The following is a 12,037-nucleotide window of genomic DNA, read 5'->3' on the forward strand; positions in this document are numbered from 1 at the left end:
CCATAAAATTAAATACAACTACCATAGAATTAAATACAACATAAGGATAAGATTGTCATTTCATTTAATAAAGTTAATGGTATTTAATGTTTTCTTAAACTGTATGTTTTTTTGTCTGTGGACTATTATTTTAGGACGGAGGAAATACTTTTCAACCAATGTAATACGATGCGGGTTGGGAAGGATGAATTATATCGGTCAATCATTGTACATTGATACATAATTTTCGAATCGACTTAAACGTACAAATCAAAAGTAATCTCCCATACACAAGCCAAATGGTTGGGGTGGTTGGATACCGACGAGGGAGAGTACGGGAATCCATGCCACCACAAAAAGTTCTCGATTGTGGATTTGTGGCCCGAAATATGCCCCACGAAACATCATTATAACTTTCGGTCACATCATAGCCAGCAAAAATTATTTACGAAAATGAAACAATATTTTTCACCTTTATACACACAAACACAAGTTTTTCCTTTTAAACAAATCTTTAAAATTATGATTCATTATTAACTTCTACATTTGTAACGTATAAAAAACTATATTTTCTACCAAAGTTCCAACTGTAAACCAGAAGGAACATATAGGGACATATCACCTACTTAAAATAAAAAAAAAACAAACCGAGTATGCCATAACATAATATTCCTTCATATCCCCTAATTTCTAATGCTTTCCTGCTGTCACACAAACCCTCTCTCGTTTCAAAAGTATAAAACCCCACAAAAACCTCGATTTCTATACACCGCTATCAACCACCATGTCCGCCGCCGGTGCATCCTTTCTCTTCCTCCTCCTTTCCACCGTCGCCGCCGCCTCCTCCATCACCACTCTCTCATCTGATATCGCCGCTCTGAAAGCCATTAAATCATCCATCAAACCCACCACTATACCTTCCTACACTTGTTTACACTCATGGGACTTCACCTCCGACCCTTGTTCTCCGCCACGTGTAACTCATTTTCTTTGTGGAGTAACCTGCTCCGGCAACCGAGTCACTCAACTCACCCTTGATCCCGCCGGTTACGTCGGAACTCTCTCCCCACTCGTTTCTCAACTCACCCAACTCATCACCATCGATCTCACCGACAACAAATTCTCCGGCCCGATTCCAAGTTCTCTTTTCTTTCTTCCGAACTTGCAAACACTCAACCTCGGGTCCAATTCGTTCTCCGGCGTAATCCCGCCGTCGGTTTCTAATCTTAAAAAGATTCAAACTTTGGATATTTCTCGTAATTCACTATCCGGGTCATTGCCCAACACTTTGACTTCTCTCAGTCAGTTGACTCGTCTCGACTTGAGTTTCAACAAACTCACCGGACCGATCCCGGGACTCCCGAAAAACATCATCCAACTCGCGCTTAAAGGGAATTCGCTATCTGGGTATCTCCAGAAACAATCGTTTCAAGGGTTGACTCAACTGGAAACAGTCGAACTCAGCGAAAACTCACTCGCCGGAACGATTCCCGGGTGGTTCTTCCTCATACCTTCCCTCCAGCAAGTCAATTTAGCCAAGAACAGTTTCACCGGCGTCGAGATCTTCAAGCCAATCGACAGCAACCTCGTCGCCGTCGACCTTGGGTTCAACAGAATCACCGGCTACCCGCCGACGAACTTCTCGGCGTATCCTATGTTAGCCTCCTTGACTTTAAGTTACAACAAACTAAGAGGAAGAATTCCATGGGAGTACAGTAAGAAACCGACGTTAAGCAGGCTGTTTCTCGACGGAAATTACTTAATTGGGTTGCCGCCAAAGGAGTTTTTCTCCGGCAAGACGTCAATTTCCGGCAGCTTAGGGGACAATTGTTTGAAGCTTTGTCCGGTATCTTCGGAACTTTGCGTGAAATCGCAGAAACCTTTGTCGATTTGCAAGCAAGCTTATCGTGGGAAACTGAAACCGAAGTCATGAAAAGTCAGTTCATGTTTTTTCGCTTAATATCCATAATTTTTTAGTTAGAATTAAATAATGATTTTATATTTTTTAATAAAATATATTAACTTTGTACGTATCATGTTCATGGAATCATATATTTTTTTATTTGTTTATGTTACTTCTGACTCAGATTATAGAAGCTTATTTTATATAACAATAACATTTTTTATATACTTTACCGTTGAAAACTAACTACATAGTTCAGAGAAGATTCTATAGGTGGTGTATTTTTTCTTTAGATTCAAACTAAAAGTTGATGTGATAATTATCGATTCTAAAATTTTAGTTTAAAGTAATTATTTTGAAATTTGAAAAAAAATAGTAATACATTCAAAAGGAATTTAACTACATAAAGTTTAATAAAATAGTAAGTAGTTTTTTTTTTCATTGAACAAATTCCAATCTATTGAATGACAATTTTGCATCTTACCGAAACTTTTGGTTGTAGGGGTGTTTCCCAAAGGAGCTTATTAACGATTTCATTACATTATAATCTAAAAAAATGTTCGAATAAAATAGTTTATAGCAGCAGTAACTGTTAATAAATATTTTTTTATAAGTTATCTTACTCTGATTTATTAAGTTATTGTTATAAACTAATAAGCAAATAATAATAATAATAATATTTTTTTTTGACAGAACTCCCCTTTACTATTTTCCTGTTTGTCGCCAAATAGAATTCAATATTGTGTAATACTGAAACTTTGATAAGTGTCTCACTTTGAGATTTACAAACTAGGCAAATAACCAACGGTATATCTTCAAACACTATTTTTTATAGGTAATTTGAAATATTATTTAAGTATATGTAAAACTCGTGTATTACATTAATTTACTAAAATTAAAAGTTTATATATCAAGTTGTAACATTAAATATTTTTAATGTCTACTTCATCTAAAAGTTTAACAAAATATATTTCATTATATCTCAATTTTAACAATATTGTTTTATAATATTTCATTATTCTAAATTATGTAACAAAAAAATCATAACAAATGATTTTAGTGGTAAAAATAAACAAACTACTTATTCTTGTATTTATTTTATATATTATCTTAAATTATAAATATTTCATTAATTATAGTGTTGATCTACATTTTTAATATAATAAATATTTTACATATATAATAATATATGTGTTAATTAATAATATAATAACATGTGAAATTTAAGTAATCAAAAATCTCATGTAATGACATATAGCAAAAAATCTTGAGAAAATGACAAGTGATAAAAATATTTTCATTTATTATGATAGATTTTTATATATTATATTAAACTAGATTATGACCCGCGTTAAACGCAGGAAACACATAAATTAAATACAAATTTATATAGATATTACAAAAAATTTATAAAAAAAACAGGGTTATTGGTATTATTGAAATGTGTAGAAATTACACTAAAATAGGTAAATATATATAACGTTGAAGGACCTCTTTATAGACAATATTTTTTGTTTTATTACTTCAATGACCTTGTTTGTCGTATATAAGTATCTTCAAATATTTTTTACTTGTGACACGGAAAACAACTATATACGGCCAACCATGCGTGAAAATGGGTCTAAACAAGTATAATCCAACATTTGACAATGTACTTTCAAAATATATTGTTATTTTATAGCTATATTGCAAAATATAACTGTTTATTTCAAAAAATAGCAACTTATTTATGTTCCTTCAAAATGAACCACATAAACCCCCCACAAAGAAACTATAACTAATAAATCTGCAACGAAGCTAATCATCCCCTTCCACTTCATCTCTAATATTAGGTCTTTTTTTTTCCTTAATTTGAGTTGTTGTCACTATTATCGACAATGTTAAGATTCATTGATGACTTCTTTTTTGATAACTATGACATAAATCATTTATCAGGTCCATCATTTATGTTTATATCTTGGTTTTTTTTTTTTGTTGATTTTGATATGCCTTCTTCGGTTTACCACCATCTTTTTTTTTTTCAGAATCTTTTTTTTATGAAATAACATTTTTTTTGTGAAATTCGTTCTACGGTTTTTAGTATGTGTAGGTACGTTGATTTTTTTGAAGTAAAGAAAGTAGGGTTTTTGTTCGATGTTGGTTCCTAGGTTTGGTTCTTATTTTTTGTGATTTCTCATAATCCATTGCGTTTTATTTTCCATCTTTATCTACAATCTTTAAGTATAGAACATTTTATTCATATATTCATTCACTACAGAGTTTAATAAAGGAAAAAAGAAACACCCCCTTAGTTTTATTTACTTTGCAGATCATTGAGCCTCCATGCAAAGCTTACAACATAATGAAAAAAACAAAAAACCCTTATGAGGTAAATACCAATTACGATGCTACCCATTTTCCTCTTGTAACAATTGTCTCACTTCAATACTTCAAAACATCTGTTTTTGTGTTTAAACATATTATTGATAGCATGAAAGATCCAAGCATTGTTGCATTTTGGTTAATCACAATGCCTCAAATTATGGGAGGATTTAAATATGATGATGAGGTCAAACATAAAATATGATGGTAATACAAGGTTCGTCTTCTTCTTATTTATTTATTTACTTATTTTTTAATTCAACGTTATTACAAAATTAAATAGCTTTTTTATTGATATTAGAGTTTCTTATTTAGAAAAATATGTGATATGATCAGCTTCTTGATGCTATAGCAATGAGAAAACTTGGATGAGCAGGAAGTGAGATAAATTTATTATTTCTTAACTTTAATGAGTAATTAATTAATTACAATTTTGTTATTGAATTTGAAATACAACAGGAATTATATCAATGGATCCTGAATGTGCAAGAAATGATCCAGTAGTAGCAAAGAACATTTGTTACTATTAAGCAAAGAGCAAATTAGAGGCAGAAGTGATGAATCTCTATCCACCACCATGACCTCAAAATTGTATGTGTATGTGTGTGTGTGTGTGTGTGTGGGGGGGGGATCAGTATAAACAAAAGTTTTTTCATTTATTTTTTGTAATTAACATATTTAATCCCTTTGTTTAGTTGTCGATTTTGGTCCCTAAAAGAATCAAGTTGTAGTTTTTGGACCTTGTTTCACTGTTTCATAAAACTTTTATGATTGCCTAAGTTAACAGCCTAACTGTTAGTTTTTTTTTAAATAACCATTTTGCCTTAGAATCAAAACTAAAAACCATATAGCATAACAACAAAATTTATATATATATATATATATATATATATATATATATATATATATATATATATATATATACACTTAAGTTTAAAGTAAATTACATTTTTGGTCCTTGAGTATACCTGATTTTTTTTCAGAAGATTCTGAGGGGTGTTTTTGGTGTTTCAGGGTCGAATACTGACTCTAGTTGAGTACACACTTCTATTATACCCTGCATTCTTACCTGCCCATGTATGGTACCGATTCTTTTTGAACAAAGAATATGGGAGCCTATTTTCATCATTCACAAGATGCTTATATTTAACTTTAAAGCTCACATCAATTGTTGAGAAGGTATATTTGTTTTCATGTCTTTTGTACAACCCGTCTGTTATATTATGTCATGTCATCTCTTGTCTTGTCTATTGATTTTTTACAAAAGTATACACACACATGTAACATCATAATTTCATTATATATAACATTCAATATTAACATTGAGTTTACTGTTTTCGAAAATAGGATCATAATTACCGATTAAAAAGATGGAACCAAGAACCAAACACAACATCAAAAAAAAAATAAAATCAAAAACAACATTATACATCCAAATTATAAGTATTCAACAAAGAAACATACAAATGAGTAAAAACATATAAATTCGAAAACAATATTAAACTTATAGATTAAAAGGTTTTAACGAAGAAGTACATACATTTATTCGACTAATCCGACTGATGGGAAGGTTGAAGTTTTTTTGCATTTGTTTTTTGCGGAGGAATTATGACATCATGTTTGTGTAAATCGATTATTAAAAAGGTTTGAAATATATATACAAGTGAATATGATTAAAATTAGCAGGTAATCAATTGAAATCTCATTTAAACTTAGAATAGAAGATATCATGCTTCAAAGTGTATTGGTTCATAATAATATCCGAAACTTTTGAAATTTGAAATCAATAGTTTCCAAGATTTCAACATATAATATATTTGGAAAGCAATTTTGAATGGAAATAGAGCCTAAATTTAAGGTTTACATTAATAAGGAACCAATTTTGTAGTTGTAAGTTTGGAAAGAATTTAAGTATCATTTTCATTCAATTCATACATTTAATTTCCTAATATAATAGGTTGACTTCTTGTTTGATCAAGGCGACGTAAGGAAATTGATCTAAGGGTGTAAAAACTATAAAGAAAACACAATCAACGACGCAGATTGTTTTAGATGATGTCATAAGATTTCTCTTTTAATAATATTTAGAGATGGTAATACAAGGTTCTTCTTCTTCTAATTTATTTATTTACTTATTTTTTAATTCAACTTTATTACAAGAACCAATTTTAACATCATAATTTCATTATATATAACATCCAATTTTAACATTGAGTTTACTGTTTTCGAAAAAAGGATCTTAGTTACCGATTAAAAAGATGGAACCAAGAACCAAACACGTCATCAAAAAAAAAAAATTCAAAAACAACATTATACATCCAAATTATAAGTATTCAACAAAGAACCATACGAATGAGTAAAAACATATAAATTCGTAAACAATATCAAACTTACAGATTAAAAGGATTTAAGGAAGAAGTACTTACATTTATTCAACTAATCAGACTGATGGGAAGGTTGAAGTTTTTTTGCATTTGTTTTCTGCAGAGGAATTATGACATAATGTTTGTGTAAATCGATTATTAAAAAGGTTTGAAATATATATACAAGTCAATATGATGAAAATTAGCAGGTAATCAATTGAAATCCCATTTAAACTTAAAATAGAAGATATTATGCTTCAAAGTGTATTGGTTCATAATAATATCCGAAACTTTTGAAATTTGAAATTAATAGTTTCCGAGATTTCAACATATAATATATTTGGAATGCAGTTTTGAATGGAAATAGAGCCTAAATTTAAGGTTTACATTAATAAGAAATCAAATTTTTTAGTTGTAAGTTTGGAAAGAATTCAAGTATCATTTTCATTCAGTTCCTACATTTAATTTCCTAATATAACGGGTTGACTTCTTGTTTGATCAAGGCGACATAAGCAAATTGATCTAAGGGTGTAAAACCTATAAAGAAAATACAATCAACGACTAAGAATGTTTTAGATGATGTCATAAGGTTTCTTTTTTAATAATATTTAGAGATAATAAATGTTTCATTAATTATAATGATGCTCTACATATTTAATATAATAAATACTTTACATATATAAATAATTTACATATATAATAATAGATGTGTTAATTAGTAGAATTGATTAATTTTTTACTAAGAAAAAAATGAAAATACCACATAATGACATGTGAAATTTAAGTAATTCAAAAATCTTACATAATGACATGTGGAAAAATCTTGAGAAAATGATAATTGGCAAAAAAAAATTAATTTATTATGGTAGATTATTTTGTATATTATCTTAAATATTAAATGTTTCATTAATTATAGTGTTGATCTATACATTTAATATAATAAATACTTACATATATAATAATAGAGGTGCTAATTAGTAGAATTGATTAATTTTTTATTAACAAAAAAATGAAAATACCACATAATGATATGTGGAATTAAAATAATTTAAAAATCTCAGATAATGACATGTGACAAAAATCTTGAGAAAAATGACAAGTGATAAAAATATTTTCATTTACTAGGATAGATTATTTTATATATTATCTTAAATAATAAATGTTTCATTAATTATTATGTTGATCTACACATTTAATATAATAAATACTTTACATATATAATAATAGAGGTATTAATTAGTAGAATTGATTAATTTTTTTATTAACAAAAAAATGAAAATATCACATAATGACATGTGAAATATAAGTGATTAAAAAATCTCACATAATGACATATAACAAAAATCTTGAGAAATTGGCAAGTTACAAAAACATTTTCGTTTATTAGGATATATTATTTTATATATTATCTTAAGTAATAAATGTTTCATTAATTATAGTGTTAATCTATACATTTATTATAATAAGTGCTTTACATATATAATAATAGAGGTGTTAATTAGTAAAATTGATTATTTTTTTATTAAGAAAAAAAAATGAAAATACCACATTATGACGTGTGGAATTTAAGTAATTCAAAAATTTCCCATAATGATATGTGGCAAAAATCTTGAGCAAATGACAAGTGGAAAAAACATTTACATTTATTAGTATATATTATTTTATATGTTATCTTAAATAATAAGTGTTTCATTAATTATAGTGTTGATCTACTCATTTAATATAATAAGTACTTTACATCAACTATAATAAATAAAGATCTATTTTGCCACATATCAATCTCTCATGGGTTTTGACATTTGTCATTTTGTGATATTTTTGAAATAAATAATATTCACATGTCAATTCTTAGGTTTTTCAAATTTTAAAATTGTAAAGATACATAATATTTATATAATCATATATGTAAAGTATTAAATGTCATAAATATTATATTAAATTGCAATTAATACATTTCTTTATTTCTTATTTAAAAATTTTATTTTAAAAAATATTTATTGTTTGCACTTTAATATTTAATTTCTTTTTAATTCAACCCGTGTAATACACGAGTTTTACACCTAGTATATAATAATAGAGGTGTTAATTAGTAGAATTGATTAAGTTTTTATTAACAAAAAAATCAAAATACAACATAATGACATGTGAAATTTAAGTAATTAAAAAATCTCTCATAATAGCATGTGACAAAAATCTTGAGAAAATGATAAGTGGCAAAAAACATTTTCATTTATTATGATAGGTTAAAAGGTTTACATTATTTAAGAAAGACAAAACTACAAATTTGGTCCATGGGGTTTGTCAAAAACTGTAGATGAGGTCCAAAAAGATTTCAACTTGCACCATTAGTCCAAAATGAAAATTTTATTTTGGATTTGGTCCTTTGCAAATTTGAAAAGACTATCATACGGTTTTTATTTCTTATATATATATTTTCTAATATATATTTATATATTTCTAGAATTAAGAAAAATAAAAAAAATCTGTCACAACTAGCATTTTTGCTAGGAAATTCTACTCTCATGCAATCATTCACCTAGTGTAATAACTTTTACTCTAAAGGAATATCATGCTTTACTCTCATTCAAATATCTCTCATATGTTTAAATAAGGGTTGGAAACCCTAGATATCCCGACTAAAGTTCTTTATGGACAAGGATCCTCTTATGGGGCCTAATGGACCAATAAACTTTCAAATCGACTATTTGGGCTCTAATTGGACCCACATTAATTTATTTCAACATTTTGAGCCACATTGGGCCTAGAATGAAATAAATTAATAACTATGAACCATAATTAACCTAATTTGGCCCTAACAAGTCATAAAAATCACCTTTATATTTATATGGACCAAAAATCACTCAACTTAACCATGAAAATTGGTCTTAAGCATTTAAGGCCCAAACATTCTCTTTTCCCCCACCATTCTCGGCCCAAGCCCAAATAAAAGGGAGGAGTTGACTTTTGCATGACACATCATCTTTGTATGGAGGATATCTAAGCATTACCCTTCAAACATCCATGCATTCTCATTCTTCCATGCAAACATCACCTCAAGGTCTTTTCTTCTCTCTCTCCCTCTCCCTTCTTGTTTTGGCCGAGAGTAAACCACACACACACACCTCACAAACTCTCTCTAAATTACTCAAGAAATCATCCCCTCTCTTCATTCAAAAGTCTCGAAAATTTGGCTTGAAGCCTAAGAATCATCCTAAAGAAATTCACCATCTAAGGTAAGTTAATGTTTAGCTTATGATCTAACTCCCTCTACTTCATTAAAATCTCTTCTAAATTCATTCACTCTTGTGATCTTGCATCCTAGAGGTCGAAATCTTCATCAAAGGGTGCTAAGGCCAAAAATCACTTCATTTTTCTTCCATCTTCTCTCCAAAACCGAAACCACACCCAAGGTGAGCTTCATACCCCCTATTTTCTGTTTTTATGAGTTTTGTGGGGGGGGGGGGGAATACAAGTGAAAGTGTAGATCTATATGTGTTTTGTATGCCTTGTATGATTTCCATGCTTATATGTGTGCTTTTGTGTGTTATAATGTTGGATCTAGCCATAAAACCCCTCAAAACCGAGATATACCTTATGTTAAATGATTTTAGCATCAAATATATTTCTACATACAAAGTGTTTCTAGAAAAATAGCTAAATGGCTTAGTAACAATTTCTTTGGGCTAAAAACACAATTTTTGGACCTAAAATGTGAAAAATACAAAATTAAGGGCCCAAATTGACATTTCACGAATTCTGATGGATGAGGTGTGTCAAAATAGTTTCAATAAAACAATTTCTGGAAATATACTCATTTAGAGGATTAAAAACATAAATTTCAAACTTAATGGGCTAAAAATGACATTTTCGGCCCAATGAGGCCCATTATGCGAGATTTTCTGTTTTGGAGGGCCAAAATTGCGTTTTTCTGTAAAACAGTGGACTATAAGTGTTCCAAGTCCTTTTCAAAGGTTTAAAATGCTTTTTAAATTTAAAGGGGGGTTATCTTGACGTAGGTCTGCCTCTGGCCTAGATTAACCTAAGTGAAATGAAGTCTCTATCGCTCTATTTAAAAATCAAATATGAAACTTGGTACACCTTAAAGTTCATAGGACGAAAAGAGATTTTTTTGAGGCCCTTATGCTCAGCCTAGCATTGAATAGACTGGGTATTCACCTTATCAATATATCAAATCAATGATGGGGTCTGTTTGGCACCTAACTGGGCACCTAAACGGACCGAACCCTTGTCAGGCTATTGTTCTCTTCTTCCCTCAAAGTTATGGAATGGAGTAAGACATCGATTTGTCAATAAGATCAATTTTTTTGATTCCATGATGGACTCCCCTGAAAAACATCGGCGCGCGTGTAAACGAGGTGCTCTACCAACTGAGCTATAGCCCTTAGTGCTTGTAATATATATTTTGTTATGTCGATAATTTTTTGTCAAGATGAATATTCTCAAGATGACTATTCCATGATCCAAGATCATATTGATCGGTATTGCTTCTAAGTAATATGATATTTATAATCCATCGATGGGATGAGTCCCTTTTGGTTTTCTTTGTGAAGATAAATGACCTACTTAACTCAGCGGTTAGAGTATTGCTTTCATACGGCGGGAGTCATTGGTTCAAATCCAATAGTAGGTAGAACTTATTAGATACCGCGGTCCATGGTATCTAATAAGTTTTTATACCCATTTTCTTTTAGTGATATTGATTTTTTATCTTTTCTATTTCTTTTTCGTTGCATCAAAATCTGATTTTGCTTGATTGTATTTACTCGACAGAATCAAGTCAAACAAAACACCCAAAGGGTGTATAAGTGTATAAATCGATGATTATTCGGACGCACCTAGTGGTTATGAAATCGCATTGATAGCCTCTACCCATGTCCTAGCCCGTCAGAGAGCTAGATTTGCCTCAATTGTTTGTCTCTTTCCTTCAGCTTTTCTCAAAGCAGCTTCCGCTATTTCAAGAGTTTGCTGAGCTTCTTGTGGATCAATGTCACCACTTTTCTCTGCATCATTTACTAAAACAGTGATCTCATTATTACCTATTCTAGCAAAACCGCCCATCAGAGCCATCGTTAGCCATTGGTCGTTAAGGCGTATTCTCAAAATACCTATATCTACTGATGTGGCAATAGGAGCGTGATTTGGTAATACGCCAATTTGTCCACTATTAGTAGATAAAATGATTTCTTTCACTTCTGAATCCCAAACTATTCGATTAGGGGTCAGTACACAAAGATTTAAGGTCATTTCTTCAAATTGCTCTCCATTTCTAAGTTCATAGCCTTCGCCGTAGCTTCATCGATGTTACCTACCAAATAAAAAGCCTGTTCAGGAAGACCATCTAATTCTCCGGAAAGGATTAATTGAAAGCCTCTAATTGTTTCTGCTAAACCAACATATTTTCCCGGAGAAC

The 12,037-nt window shown here is 30.0% G+C and overlaps 2 protein-coding genes across 2 annotated transcripts in view; one reads left to right on the forward strand and one right to left on the reverse strand.

Moving 5' to 3' along the window:
* Positions 1-279: 279 nt before the first annotated feature.
* Positions 280-2,054, forward strand: LOC111903176 (LRR receptor-like serine/threonine-protein kinase RGI5). The gene has a single exon (XM_023898965.3). It carries the CDS (start codon positions 764-766, stop codon positions 1,910-1,912), a length of 1,149 nt encoding a protein of 382 aa, XP_023754733.1. The 5' UTR covers positions 280-763; the 3' UTR covers positions 1,913-2,054.
* A 9,673-nt stretch (positions 2,055-11,727) lies between these two features.
* Positions 11,728-12,037, reverse strand: part of LOC128128498 (ATP synthase subunit beta, chloroplastic-like) — a 1,934-nt gene continuing 1,624 nt past the window's right edge. The window contains exon 1 of the mRNA XM_052767464.1: positions 11,728-12,037. This exon is cut by the window's right edge and continues 1,624 nt beyond it. Coding sequence (XP_052623424.1) covers positions 11,868-12,037 — 170 coding nt within the window. The 3' untranslated portion in view covers positions 11,728-11,867.

This window comes from Lactuca sativa, chromosome 9 (assembly GCF_002870075.4).
Source record: "Lactuca sativa cultivar Salinas chromosome 9, Lsat_Salinas_v11, whole genome shotgun sequence".
In the NCBI taxonomy this organism is placed as follows: domain Eukaryota; kingdom Viridiplantae; phylum Streptophyta; class Magnoliopsida; order Asterales; family Asteraceae; genus Lactuca; species Lactuca sativa.

Coding starts and splice junctions, on each gene's coding strand:
- LOC111903176 (XM_023898965.3), top strand. CDS start 764: ATGTCCGCCGCCGGTGCATCCTTTCTCTTCCTCCTCCTTTCCACCGTC.